The sequence below is a fragment of the Octopus bimaculoides genome, chromosome 20 (assembly GCF_046866305.1).
Source record: "Octopus bimaculoides isolate indiv1 chromosome 20, ASM4686630v1, whole genome shotgun sequence".
NCBI classification, from domain to species: domain Eukaryota; kingdom Metazoa; phylum Mollusca; class Cephalopoda; order Octopoda; family Octopodidae; genus Octopus; species Octopus bimaculoides.
The window spans coordinates 18,468,208-18,483,913 of NC_142947.1; the positions used below are offsets into that span (position 1 = coordinate 18,468,208).

Consider the following 15,706-nt stretch of genomic DNA (forward strand, 5'->3'; position numbering starts at 1 on the left):
TAAAGATTTTGGAAAAGTTGCTCAAGGTCTGGTTCAGATTGAACTTCTGGATGGAGAGGTGGTGAGTAAGATAGCAAATCTCACTCAGAAATATGCTGAGAGGAAACTGTACCTGGAAAGCCAGGCAATATTAGCCAACTTTAATATTGTTTTGATGATATACCACTGTCTGGCTATCATGTCTTATCTCAGGAAACATCTTTCACTCTTTTACTCTTTTACTTGTTTCAGTCATTTTACTGTGGCCATGCTGGAGCACCGCCTTTAATCGAGCAAATCGACCCCAGGACTTATTCTTTGTAAGCCTAGTACTCATTCTATCGGTTTCTTTTGCCGAATCGCAAAGTTACACGGACCTAAACACACCAGCATCGGTTGTCAAGGGATGTTGGTGGGACAAACACAGACACACAAACATATACACATACATACATACATACATACATACATATATATATATATACATATATATATATATATATATATATATATATATATATATATATACACATATATACGACGGACTTCTTTCAGTTTCCATCTACCAAATCCACTCACAAGGCTTTGGTCGGCCTGAGGCTATAGTAGAAGACAATTGCCCAAGGTGCCACGCAGTGGGACTGAACCCGGAACCATGTGGTTGGTAAGCAAGCTACTTGCCACACAGCCACTCCTACGCTATCTCATACTAGCAACAACTCTAGTGGGGCTCTCAGAATGCTGTGGCTGATGGTGCACACGCAAGTGCTGCTGAGACTAACACATTTTTGAAAGAGGTTCCATAATGGTCACAACTACTAGGTGTCCATACAAAATGTCTTTCTGCCTATACCATCTTTTTTCTGTTGTTATTCCATAGTGTTGGCATAGCTTCCAGTGTATGGTAGGTCTCAGCTCTGTCATGTCTGTGAATATATTCCTTCTTAGCCAGGACTGGGCAGCCAGAGATAATATGATTTATTGTTTCCTCTCCATCACATATTCTACAGTTACTTGTTATGTTTCTTTTCATTATATGTTTTTGGTAATTTCTGATGGGGAGGCTTTGGTCTTGTGCTGCAATTAAAAATCTTTCAGTCTCTGCTTTGAATCCTGAGCTTCTCAACCATTGCTGGGATTTCTCTCTGTCTATTTCTTTTGCATTTAGTTTAGCCCAGTATTTGCCATGAAGGGGCTTTTCTTGCCATCATTTTATCATGGTCCATTGCTGTTCTAGTTTTTGTTTGGATTTCATTTGTTGTTGTTTTGTTGTTTCTTCTTCTTTATATTTGTTAGGTAGTATGATTTCTTGTTTGTATTTGTCAGCTTCCTTTAATTCTGAAAACAGTTTTTTGTTTTGCTCGTGTTTTGTGGCTATTTGTATTAGTTTTCCTTGCTTCTGAAGTAGGTATTTTTGCAGTCCTATGGCAGTTATCATCATCATCATCATCATCATCATCATCATCATCATCATCACCATCACCATCACCATCACCATCACCATCATCATCATTTATTGTCTTTGCACAGCTTCTAACGCTGGAGATGTACTACGGTGCCAGCTGTTCACTACCAGTGAACTAAGGTAACATCCCTTATTTTATGAACACCATCTGGAGTATTCGAGCAGTTCCAAGCAGTGCTGTTTTCTTCAAGTGCTCCACCCTTATTGCAGCCCCTATTTGTTCCATATACTTCTCCCGATTTTTACCCACTGTTCACAGGGCTCTGACAATTATTAGTATTACTACCACCTTTTTCATCGACCACAACTGCTTAACCTCCCAAGCTAACCTGTCATATCTATCGGCTTTTCTTTCTTCCTTATTTCTATTATTATTATTATTATTATTATTTATTATTATTATTATTATATAAATATTTCCTCTGTTACAGGGTGAAAGTTGCAGTACGTGTCCGCCCATTCAACCAACGGTAAGTAACTCCATGTCAACTGTTTCATGCTGTATTAAAAATAGTGACAGGCTATTACACTTGATCTATGACTGTTAAAATATGTCTATGCATCACTGTACCTAACAATGTTATATGACTGAGTATATAAATATGGCATCAACTTTGTGATAGAAATGTTTGAAACAAGGACCACTGTCAAAGCATTTCCATCGGAACCACAAGATCATAGGTCTTCTAGATAAAAGTTTTCTGTTATATTGGGGTGACCCTAGCAATAAACCTATTTGAAATAGTGTTGCTTGAAGAGAAGCTGTCGAAATCCCAAGTTCGTTGGAGCTTTTCTAGTCAACATTGATCTAATACAAGTCCAACTCCTGTCCCTCTTCTGGCTAAGCCATATTAAAAAGAAGAAGAAAAATGTTCTATTAAATAGTAATCTATTGTTTTTCATTTCCATCTTATTCTTGCAGGGAGCTGGACCGTCAAGCAAAACTTGTCATTCAAATGGATGGACAACAGACATCTATAGTTAATCCAGACAACACAGGTGTGAATATATTTCGTTTTCTTTAATATTAGTTTGTTTTTGATTCAACAAAACGCCTTCTATTTTTTTTATCTTTCACTTGTTTCAGTCATTGGATTGTGGCCAAGCTGGGGCACTGCCTTGGAGGTTTTTTTTTTCTTTATTAGTAAAACAGATTGATACCAGTACTTATGTTTTAAGCCTGTACTTATTTTTTTTAGCTTCTTTTTATTGAGCCACTAAGTTATAGGGACATAAAGAAAAACCAACACTTGCTGACAAGTGATGAGTGGAACACACATAAAGACTCAAATACATAGATATATACATGCATACATACATGCACACACACACACACACACACACACACACACACACACACACACACACACAACTGGCTTCTTTCAGTTTCCGTCTACTAAATCCACTCAGATTTTGATCAGCTCAGGGCTATAATAGAAAACACTTGCTCATGGTGGGACTGAACCTGGAACCATATGCTAGGAAACAAATAATTTCTTACCACACAACCATACCTAAATATAATTTGTGGAAAAAAACCACATCATCATCATCATCATCATCATCACCAACACTTTAACATCCACTTTTCTATGCTTCCACGGGTCACATGGAAGTTGTTGAGGAAGATTTTCTATAGATGGATGCTCTTCCTGTTGCCAACTCTCACTTGTTTCCAAGTCAGGTAACATTTCCCCATGACAAGACATGTTTTCATGGAAGATTGGAAACAAAAAACACAGGTCTCCTATTATTTGTAACAGGAGGTCTGTGTTACACTTGGTAACACTTATTTACAAGTGTGGTGTGTGTGTGTGTGTGTGTGTGTGTGTGTGTGTGTGTGTGTGTGTGCAGTATGTGTGTCCCTGTTTGGATCAGTTGTGATACTTATATTATGTAGAACCAATTATAGTCCTTACTCTCTACTCATGTATGGTTTCCTGTCTATCATTTTCAGGTGAAGCACCCAAATGTGTAAGTAAATCTTTTTTGTTTTTTAATTTCTAATATTTTTTTTAATTTGTTTTGGTTTTTATTTAAAGAAGACAAGGTAGAAAAAAGAATATGAACGTAGATAATCTTTTCTTTACATGTCAACAATGGAAACTATGATACATTGTGACTCAAAATGCTAGAAATTGTGGCCAAACCTTCCCCAAATCACACATTACCATTTTAAATAAATTCTAAATAAAAGACAGATAAGATAGTTGCTGCTGCAAAGCCTTTGATCATGGTTCTGTTCTATTATGTTTGACCTAGGGCTAAACAATCATTATCATCATCATCATTTAACCTCTGTTGTCCAAGCTGGACAGAGCTGACAAGCTGGGGAGCTGTACCAGACTCCTTCTGATTTGGCATGGTTTCTACAGCTGGATGCCCTTCCTAATGCCAACCACTTTACAGAGTGTGCTAGATGCTTTTATGTGGCACTACATGGGCACTTTTATGTGACACTGCACCCATGTAGTGCCACTGTAAAATACGATGCAATTTTGGAGCCTTTACATCAGTGTTTCTCAACTGGGATCCATATGGCCCTTGAGGGCCCATATAAGATTTTGTTGATAAAATGTATGTACAATTAATTGGTTTTTTTTCTACAATACAAAACAAAATTTGAACAATTTTTTTTATACAATTCCTAATGATATTCAATTATTAAGATATAAAAGGATTTTTTAAACATCAAATGGTTATGAGGGCCCATCCAAGTAAAATAGGAACCAAAGGAGTCCATTGGTAAAAAATGGTTGAGAAACACTTCATGGTCTGTTATAAATAACAACTGCATTTTCTCTAAATCACATGTTACTGTCTTAAAAAAGAAGGCAACATTGAATAGTGCTTTCCTAGACACACTTATACAAATAAATGATGAATAAACAATAAAAAGGTCATAATTTGAACACCGTTCATCATAGATCTGCTGACTATCAATTGACCTAGGGCTAAACAATGTCAATAATAATAATAGCCATAACTATTCGCGTGGAACACTCCAACCAGTTACACTTTCAAGTGCTATATAGAGCCTGGGTGTTGCATGGCATATATGTAATTATAAGACAGTATTTGAACAACCTGGTCAGAGACAATGATGGCTTGGTAGAGTCAGCAAGTGAAGGTGAGGAAAAGATCAATGGTGTCTGGAGTATCTCTGCATCAATCAAGTATTCCTGCAGGGAACTAAGATTGTTGCCATAGAGAGTTCAGAGTTATTGCTGATTCAGTATATGCACCATCAGCATCAGTATAGGATATTAGTCTAAGACACAAGAAGAGTTATGAGTGTTGAAGTCACTGAAAATGATGACATTGGAGAAGGGTGCAATGAGACAGATGTCCTTGATACAGGAAAAGGTGTGGTTGAATAGTTTTAGGTGGTTGTTGGAGTTTGGAAAGATGTAGAGCAGTGTTTCCCAATCTATTTTTCCCCAGGACCTCACTATAACTCTTCAGAAAAATGTATGCCCCATTGATGGTTGGAAAAAAGCATTTTTTAAAAAATCTTATCACAATTATTTAATACAAAACAATCTTTTATTAATTACTGAGTACAAAAAAAAATGTACAATAATGATTAAGAAAAGAAAAATTTTCACAGTCCCACTAAAATAGAAAAGAAAAAAACATTTTGGTCCCATGCCCCACCACAATTTTCGCCAGCCCCATTGATGGGGCATATTCTCCATATTGAGAATCACTGATGTTGAGGAAATGAATGTATTTAGGAGTGTGAGTAAAAGAGACCCCAAGCCAGAATAACTCAAAGTCATTATATGTGATATCCAGGTGAGAGAAATGTGTGATTGGGAGAGTGCTCCTTTCAAGGTGAAATTTAAATAAAGTGTTTAATCAAGACCAGTGGTTCTCAAACATTCTTTACCTATGGTTCCCTTTGATTATGATTCTGTTCTGGTGAACCCCCATAGCCATTCAACGTTTAAAAACTAATTTTATAGTTACTTCTTTCAAAATTCCTATTTTGTTTTCCACACATTTACTTTTGTAAGTTGAATTATGTAAAAGATTTGAGAAAGAAATTTAGACCCTCAATTTACTCTTTTTCTCACGTAGACCCCCCCAAAATCATTTAAGGAACCCCTGGGGTTATAAGGACCACGATTGAGAACCACTGATCTAGACAGAAGAGATGCACCATAGTAATCCCTCACCATATCAGAATTCACCTACCGTGCACTCAGTACATCCTGTATTATTCTGGCTAATATATGTAAATTTATATTCTGGCTAATATATGTAAATTTATATCAGGGAGTCCTCAGTATATCGTGGGTTTCTGTGGCTGATAGGCATTTATATTAGTTTAGATTTTAATTATTTCTGTGTGAGATTTTGGAATGTAACACTTGTGATAGCCAAGGGATTACTGTATAGATAACAAAGGAGAGCTTTGTGTCTCAGAGAGGAATAGGATGTATAGTTTATATGTGAATGGATTATGGGTGAAGTTTAAAGTGGATCAGAGTCCAGAGATATTGGACAAGAGAAGAGAAAATTATTCAGCAGATTTAATGTTAATTTTTGGATATATTGGAAAGGATAGTGAGTTTCAGGTGCACCATGTGATTAAAATGATAACAACCCATTGTCGAGAGCCTGATCTAGATGCTTGTAACTGTAAGTTCTGCTAAAGGCATTCATGGACCAGGAGGTGGTATTAAACCAGGTAGTGTGATCCATCTGCCAACTGTAAGACATTTTATTCCACTGTCCTACCAATTCTACAACTCCATACTCCTAAAAGCAACAACAATGCTAATAAAAACAATGGTTTCAAATTTTGGCACAAGGCCAGTAATTTCAGGGTTGGGGTAAGGTCAATTACATCAACCCCAGTGCTCAACTGATACTTATCTTAGTAACCCTGAAAGGATGAAAAGCAAAGTCAACTCAGAACGTAAAGACAGACAAAATGCTGCTAAGCATTTTGCCTGGCATATTAATAGTTCTACCAGTTCATTGCCTTAATGTTAATAGAAATAATGATAGTAACAGCATAATGTTTAAACCTATAGCAAAATGTTTCCAAATATTTCTATCCCCTTCCAACTATGTACAACTTCATTAAAGTGTAGTGTTGAACGAAGATTAATAGCAAGTGGCTTGTGTGTCAATCTGCCATTTCCAAATCCATTAAAGTGTTGGTTGTATGAGAGAAGATTAGTAGCCAGTGTCTTATATGTCAAGCCATCCATCTCCGACTCTTTTAAAGTGTTGTATTGGCAAAGGATTAATAGCAAGTGTTTTATGTGTCAATAGTTAATTAGTTTTGATTGCAGTTTAGTCAGGTGTGACAAGTTGATGTATCATATGTTTGATCTGAAACATCAACATGGTCATTCTATTGATTACAACAGTGTCCAGTTAAAGGATGGTTTGTCTCTTTAGTCATGGTGGACAGCAGTGGTGAGTTAAGGAGATTGAAGCGCATCTGGACAGCTTACTATCCAAATTAAATAATATTTCTGATTTTCTGTTCGTTAATCACGCAATGGCTATGTCCAATACTCTTATATCTGATACTATTGGCACTGTTGCATGACTAAAAACTGAATCTTAGAATTCAATTGTGTCGTACACTGGCAGCCATATTTTAAAATTCTTTTACTGGTTTTCCTTATAGCTGTAGTAATGTATTAATAAATTATGAATTAAGGTGAAAAAATAAAGAAAATACCCAATTTGGAAGAAAGTGTCGTTTTTAGTTTCTATAAAAACACAACTAAATTCTGAAGGATTGTTTGTTGAGTGTGTATTCTTTGATGTCACCAAAGCCTTTGATAAAATTTATCACGATACCTTGTTAAAATCTGAAAAACATTCATTGGGGTTAATTATTATACCATTTTGTAGGGATTTTCCTATAATTCTGTATCCTCATTATAGGAAAATCCTGAATGAAATGTTCTGCTATAACACAAACAAAGAAACAGCTTGAAACCCTGAACATGTTCATGACCTAGACGTTGCTTTGTCATAGTCTTTTTATCCAAACATAACCATAGATCAGGCATAGACAAGGTTTTCCAATGAGCAGGCTGCATGAGACATGACTAATCAGAAGGTGGGTCCCACTACTGAAAAAAATCAAGGTAATTTTTTGTTAGGCATATTTTTCAGAAAGTCTCATAGACTGCAGTTTAACTAGTGGAGGCATGTGGCTTAGTGGCTGGGGTGTTGGACTCATGATTGTAAGATTGTGGTTTCAATTCCTGGAGCAGGCAACACATTGTGTTCTTGAGCAAAGTACTTCATTCAACATTGCTCCAATCCACTCAGCTGGCAAAAATGAGTAATCCAACAACAGACCAGCATCCCATCCAGATGGAGAATTTATATACCATGGAAACCAGGAAACTGGTACTTATGAGTCAGTATGGCTCCAGAGGGTGACCTTTATCTTTACCAGTTTAACCATGACTGCCATAGACTGTCACCAACTCATTGAGAGCCAAGTGTTTCAGTACTGAGAATTTTTATTTTAAGAGATCTGACAATGATGTTGAGATGCTAAAAATCCCTTATTTTGTGTAGGTCAGAGTACTTTCCACAATATTGGTGACCTTACAGCCCAGGTCTTACCTGCCAACTGGAGAGATTGCAAACTGCATTTAAAAATAACCAAATAACTAATATGTCAGAAACTTGAACAAGTGAAAATGCCTCCATACTTTTTATCCCTACATTCAGGAACACTAATAAGAATGCTATATCATCATTTATATGTGGAAGGTTCTTAAAGATCTTACTCCAAATTCTAGCATACTAGAAAACACAGACGTGTGTCTTAGGACATGTCGGATTCTAAAAGCTCTACTTTAGACTCCATCAAGAACTTAATTCAACAACAGTATGACTTATAAAGATCCACAATTATATAACTGCCACCCTGAATGTTTACAGAATTTAACCAGTTTTCCTTGAGACTTTTAAAAGATATTTTGAAACATTTCCTTCTAGCATCCCAAATCAACCATCTTAAAAAGACTACAATTGAAGCAAACCACAAAGTCATTTGTCTCGGAATTAAATATGCTAAATCTACAGAAAATCCAATTCCAAAATTGAGCTTTTGGACTTTCACAAAGATGACAAATAACAGGAAGAAATCAAAACTGAAAGGGATGCTCTAGCATGGTTTAGTTGTGATATCAGCTGGTACTTATTTTATCTACCCCCAAAAGAATGAAAGGCAAAATCAACCTTGGTGGAATTTGAACAAAGTACATAAAGCCAGTTGAAATGCTGCTAAGCATTTTTGCCAGCATACTAACAACCCTGTCAGCTTGCCACCTTAGATATAACACATATACATATCATGAATGAATCTAATAATAAGATTTTCATTGTAAGCACACTTAAAAGAGAAACAGGCCCCTTGATGGAATATGAACCACCAATCAATCACTGTGTTATTGATTACACTACAGACAGCTTGACAATTCCTCTTTCTTATTCTTGAATCTGTTTTTTCTGTTTATTATTATTATTATTATTATTATTATTATTATTATTATTATTATTATTATTATTATTATTATTATTATTAATTATCACTTAATTTTAAGTCCTCTATTTTTATCTCTACAAGGTAATTAGCCTAAGTAAGTGCCTGATTATCTTGTAGATATAAAAATAGCACAGCTAAAATTGAATAAGGAGAAATAAAAGAAAAAAAATAATTATAAAATTGATTGGTCCATCCATTTTATTTTTGTGATGTAGAGGGAAACTATTTCAGACTTAGTTGCTTCATAGCAAAAATAATTATTATGAAATAGCCTCTCTTCACTTCGCAAAAGTTTAACAAAAGAATAAATCAAATTTATATTTGCAGTAAGAAAGAATCTCATCCTTTATTCAGCATTATGCATTATGGGTTCACTAATATGTAACAATACTCACCACATATTCTGCCATGAAGGCAATAACCAGAAGGATACAATGAGTCAAGCATAGATCTTTCTTGCCTTAACCCTTTCATTTCTGTTGTTATTCTGAGATGCTCTCTGCTTCTTTCAATTACTTTAAATATAACAAAAGAATTTAGTAAAATAATTTAGTTATCATTCAGCTAGTATTAGGAACATAAATTGTGATAAAGGTTTGGTGGAAAATTTTAATTCAAAACTTATGAAAACGAGACATTTGTACTCAGAGCCAGGGCCGGTTTCAGCCAGATTGGTAACGAAAGGGTTAACCCAATACCTTTCTAAAGCATTTTCATAAGTTTGTCCTAAAAGTCCATATATATATATATATATATATATATATATATATATATATATTCTTCTACTCTTTTACTTTTAATTGTTTCAGTTATTTGACTGAAGTCAGGAAAGGAAAAATCTGTATAAATATTTAACTTGTAAATGTACCTCCATAAATATAAATATTTGTTTTAGTGTTTTATCAAATTGTGATAACACTGAATTAAAATATTTATACAAATCTTTCCTTTCTGTATACATTTTTTTTTACAGGCTCAGTATGTATATATATATATATAAATATCTTTAAATTCTTGAAGATATTGCTAAATATTGTTTTCTGGATATTTATATGTTTGGTCTAAATGTCTTTTTTTTCTATCATGACTGCAAACTCAACTAATATCTTAAGATGCAAAAATATTAAGATAAAGGGAGAAACAATGAAAAATATTATCATATTGAAATATTTATTTTTTTGGTATCGTTTTTGTAATGTTTCTTTTTCTCTTTTTTTTTTTTGGTTTTTTTGAAACCCCACTTCTGAATAAAACAAAAACATGGAAATTTCTGGAACATTATCTAATAACAACAGTTTTGTTTTGATTATTCTTATTGGTAAGTATTTTGTTTTCTTTTTTAATGTAATTTTACTTATTTTCTCTTCAATTTTCCTGTTCTGTTTTTTTTTTGTTTTTGTTTTTTTGTTTTTTGCTGTAGATTACCACTGGTACTATCCATAACTTTTGGAGGGAATAATCTTGATAATCCTTTCTACTACAGGTACAACACCTGAAATTTTGTAGGGAGAGGGTAAGTTAGTTACATTAACCTCAGTGCTCAACTGGTACTTATTTAACTGACTCCAAAAGAAAGAAACATAAAGTCAACTCCAGCAGAATTTGAATGCAGAATGTAAAGTGATCTACTAAATCCTGTAAACATTTTGTGTGGCATGGTAACAATTCTTCAAGCTTGCTGCCTTCATAATCTTGATAATTAGTTTTAACAATGAGTTTCCCAACTGTTCCACCAACAGAACCTACATTCTTATATCATTAAGTGTTTGTGTATTCCCAAATACTTTTCCCTTTAACCGAATCCTCAGATAAATTCAACACAATACTTTGTATGACAAAACAAGCCATTTGAATGACCGATACATTCAGTTTCCATGCATCTGACTTCATTTACACAACTTGATAGAAGATACTTACCCAAGGTGTCTTGCAGTGAGATTGCATGTAGTTTAAATCATTAGAAACTCATAAATGATTTAGATTATTTGGGTATTGTACTAACGAGTAGTATCTACACAAATGAAACAGATTAATGAGGGGTGTCTACTTATTTTTGAGATGTGTGTATATACATATGAGGTGGTATCAAAAAGATCCCAGGATAGTTTTGTAGAGGCTAACAAATGGCAGCACATGGTTGTGTGCACAGTGAGAGCTAGCAGTGACCTTCATGAAGCAATGTGCTGAATGGGAAGCATGTGGCTAAAAGTGAACTTTTTACCACACAGCCATGCCCGTTCCTATCACTCCATTCATTATAAGAGGACATATTCTATTAAACTATCTCTGAACAATCAGAGATCTAATAAAAAAGGACCAGGGCCTAAAACTCTTACTGAGTCTTTCAGTAAGGTGACCCTTTTTAAGTCAAAGTTCACATGCAGAGGGATCAAACTCCAAACTGTTAATTGTTAACTACACTATCATTCCTATGTGCATATGTTCTGCAGTTTTATAACTGCTTCACTTTATCTCAGCAAGAAGTGGTTCTTAGATGTGAAGTGAAACAGAGAACAAACTGAAAATCAGAAATGTTGAAGGAAATGTAAGATGGAAATTTAATCAGAACAAAACAGTTATGTATCTCTGAAAACAAGTCTTTGTCTTGTTTTCTGTTGATAAGACAGTCTGTCTAGTAAAGTGATTCAAGGAGAGTGTGATATAACTTATATTCCCATATGCATAAAAACTGTAGAGAGATAGCAAGCAAAGTAGATTCAGAAATGAACATTCATTGTGCATTAATTTCTCATGATTCAGGATTATTTTCTACCTGTAATACTGATGTTCCATCATTTTTCTGTTCCCCTCTTTCTTTCCTCCAGATTAAAAATTTTTTTTTCTTTTCTTTATTTTTTTAATTTTAAAAGTAGACATAATTACAGTTCAATATTTAATACTATTAAGGCAGTGAGCTGTAGAATTATTAGCACATCAAGCAAAATGCTTTACAGCATTTCATCTGTACTTACATTCTGAGTCCTAATTCAACCAAGATGGACTTTGCCCTTCATCCTTTTGGGGTTGATAAATTAAGTGCCAATTGAGCACTGGGGTCTATGTAATCGACTTACTCCTCTCCCAAAATTGCTGGCCTTGTGCCAAAATATGAAACCAATATTTAATATTATCTCCGTTTACAAGCATTGTAACCAATATAGATTTCTACTGAATCCACAAAGCAAAACATTTGTAGAAAAGGTATATATTTGATTGAACTAAAGGAAAAATGAATTCTGGCTGGGTTTGCCACTCAGGAAGTAAGAACAAAATTAAACACTGGAAAATATTTAATTTATCATTTTATTGCTTTTGTCACTTTATCTCCCATTAATAACAGATAATAGAAAACACTTTTAAATTGATTAAACACTACAATATTTAGTTTCATTTTCATCCTTCTTAGTTCATATCCCATGGGAGTCAACTTCTTCATCCTTGTGTAAACAATCGCTGCGTACATTGATAACATGCAGAAATCAATACAAGATACAAGCAGACATGGAGCTTTCAATTAAAACACATTTGTCCAACTGAAAATACAGCCATTTACAAATGCTGTATTAAATCCATCACGAACTCTAACTGTCATGTCTAGGGCCCCAATTTCTCCACATCAAACTGTAATCATTTCCAAAGAACATAAAAACAATGCACGACACATCTTCACAGATTATATACTGACCATCGACATATCATCATCATCATCATCACCATCTTCATCATTTAGCATCTGTTTTCCATGCTAGCATGGATAAGACAGTTTGACTGGGGCTGGTAAACTGGAGAGCTGCACGGGGCTTCAGTCTGTTTTTGGTTGATTTCTACAGCTAGATGCCTTTCCTAATGCCAATCACTCCGCAGAGTGTATTGAGTGCTCTTTACATGTCACCAGCACTAGCCATGACTATGATTTCACTTAGTTTGACATGTCAAGCCCCAAAATACTAAAAATGAACAACACCTGGACATGCAAAGTTTGTTATATCTAACTTCAATTCTGACAATTTCTGTCACTACATGAACAATTGCCCTCTAATTCCCAATAATATGTACAACATCCTAAAGCATTACTTCAATACTATCTCTCCCACTCAACCCAGCCAAACATAAAGATGCATACAAATAAAGATATTACAGTATCAATCATCTCATTAGCCCTAAATACTGAACTGGGATACACACTGACTATAGGTATACAGAAACTGCAGCTCTTATACTTTGATCAAATCTTTTTTTTTTTTTTTATTGGAGTAAATGCACTAAGCAGTGTTTACGTATAACGTATAATCACAATTTAGGTTAGTTGAAATATGAAGGCGGTGAGCTGGCAGAAGCGATAGCACGCCAGACGAAATGCTTTGCGGTATTTTGTCTGCCGCTACGTTCTGAGATCAAATTCCGCCGAGGTTGACTTAGCCTTTCATCCTTTCAGGGTCGATTAAATAAGTACCAGTTACGCACTGGGGTCGATATAATCGACTTAATCAATTTGTCTGTCCTTGTTTGTCCCCTCTGTGTGTAGCCCCTTGTGGGCAGTAAAGAAATATGAAATATGTTTGTCACATATTTCAACTGCTAATGGCAAATACACTGCAGTTACCATGGAGAAAAATCTCTCTTATGGTAAAACAGTGTGAAAACACCCCGTTTGTTCAGTGTTGCCCTCTCTTTGGAGTCTGAGACATCGATGTTTCGGGTTAATTGACTCTTGTCAATGCAGTATCCTTCTTCTCATCAGAATCCACTGGCATGCAGAATTTAACTGGACAATGGAGAAAGTACATGTCCACATGGCAACACTACACCTCATAAGATAAACCACTTTCTGCACTGTGGTTCTCAGTTACAGAGAGATATAACTGGGACTCTGTCAGTTATAAAAATGAGGGTTCCAGTTGATCCAATTGATGGAACAGCCTGCTCATGAAATTAAAATGAAAGTGGCTGAGCACTCCACAGACATGTATACTCTCAATGTAGTTCTCAGAGAAATTCATCGTGATAAGGCTTGCCCTTTGAATTATAAGTACAACTCATTTTTGCCAGTTGAGTGAACTGGAGCAATGTGAAATAAAGTATCTTGCTTGAGGACACAATGTACTGCCAGGTATTGAACTCACAATCTTCAAAATAAAAACCTTATCATTGAACATTGCCATGACAAAGTAACAACTTCTTGGTTTATTGATTGCACATTACATCCCTTTTTTTTTTTTTTCATTAAAAGCTTTTCATACGGAAGTGTAAATATTTACATTGAAAAGCTCTATTTTATTTGTCTCTGTAAGAAGACCACAACACAGGTGGTTGAACAATATCCAGGAATAAACAAATAGGAAGGTGGTAGGAAACATAAGGTTAGTCAATAACCAAGAAAAGGAGGAAAAGAAGGCAGTGCAATTTCTTATTTTGCGTTTATGGTTTGATTGATTTTCATATGTAAAACTAGTTGACTGTAAAATGAGATTGGTTGTTCATAAACAGTAAAATTGACTAAAGTTAGTCAAATGAGATGTCTTGTCAAGTCAAACAAAGTAGTTTTAAAACTTTACTTTTAGTATGTTGTTTTGTTATTTCAAGTAATACTTTGTAAATCAAATTTGATGCTGAGTCTTGTTTGAGAAATCAATTCTTGACTGGTTTTAGTTTCTGAATTGAACGTGCTGTCATTGTCTTTTTCCACATTGACATCAAAGAATCTTTCTCTCTCTCTCTCTCTCTCTCTCTCTTACAGAAAAGGGGTTGCGGGGGTGAGGAACACAGATCAGAAAAAACAAGATCAAAAGGACTGAAATCCTTTTCAATAATTTTCTTTTCTTCTCTCACTTTTTCCTTCTCCTTCTCCCATCGTCTCCTCACTCCATGATATCTACATATCAACATGTTTACATCCATATAATTTTTGTATCAATGTATCAGTCATATTCATCATCCAACCAAAGTTTTCCATTTCAAATTTTGTGGGCAAATTTCACCCAACCAATAATCACTTTAACTTTTAAACTACTCTAACTTTTGTTTTAATATTTCTCCCCCAACAGTTGGCAGAATTGTTAGCATGCTGGACAAAATGTTTACCTTCCATCCTTTTGCGGTAAAAAAAAATAAGTACCAGTTGAGCACTGGGGGTGATGTAATCGATTTAGCAATGAAATTGCTGACCTTGTGCAAAGATTTGAAACCAATATTTCAAGTTAATAACCTGATGCTTTTGAGCTTCTGTCAACATAGCATTTTGGTTGGGTCATCATCCAGCTATCTCCAGTTGCAGTTTATCAATATTGATGGATATCCCACAACTGCTTAAGTAGATGTCTAAATACCTGAGATGAGTTGTTATTGTTAATAAGATCATTGATTTTGGACCATTATTTTCTTTTCCCTAGTATTTATATGTACATTATCTTTTGATTTATTTGATTCTCAAACATGAAGATGTGACTTATTCCTAAATTTGTTGATATGCTCCTAATTCAAATCCATTTTTGAGACAGCAAACATTCAGAAATAAGTAACCCAATGAAGATCAGAGATAAATTTAATTGAAACATGTAAATGTAAATACTGAATAATAAACCTGTCATCACGAAGGTCATCACTGTTGTCAGTAGAGGTTGTGGTGGTGGTGGTGACGGTGGTGGCGACGGTGGTGGTGGTTGTGACAGCAGTGGCAGCGATGGTGGTAGTGGTGGCGGCGGCAATCATCATTGTTGTTTTTA

At 34.9% G+C, this 15,706-nt stretch overlaps 1 protein-coding gene across 2 annotated transcripts in view; it reads left to right on the forward strand.

Annotated features, from left to right (window-relative positions):
* The window catches only part of LOC106878367 (kinesin-like protein KIF28), a 62,245-nt gene that overhangs the window by 14,815 nt on the left and 31,724 nt on the right, over positions 1-15,706 (forward strand). For both annotated transcript variants that reach the window (XM_089338167.1, XM_089338168.1), the window contains exons 2-5: positions 1,876-1,914; positions 2,367-2,443; positions 3,402-3,418; positions 10,280-10,302. In XM_089338167.1, coding sequence (XP_089194293.1) covers positions 1,876-1,914; positions 2,367-2,443; positions 3,402-3,418; positions 10,280-10,302 — 156 coding nt within the window. The remainder of the gene's footprint in view (positions 1-1,875; positions 1,915-2,366; positions 2,444-3,401; positions 3,419-10,279; positions 10,303-15,706) is intronic.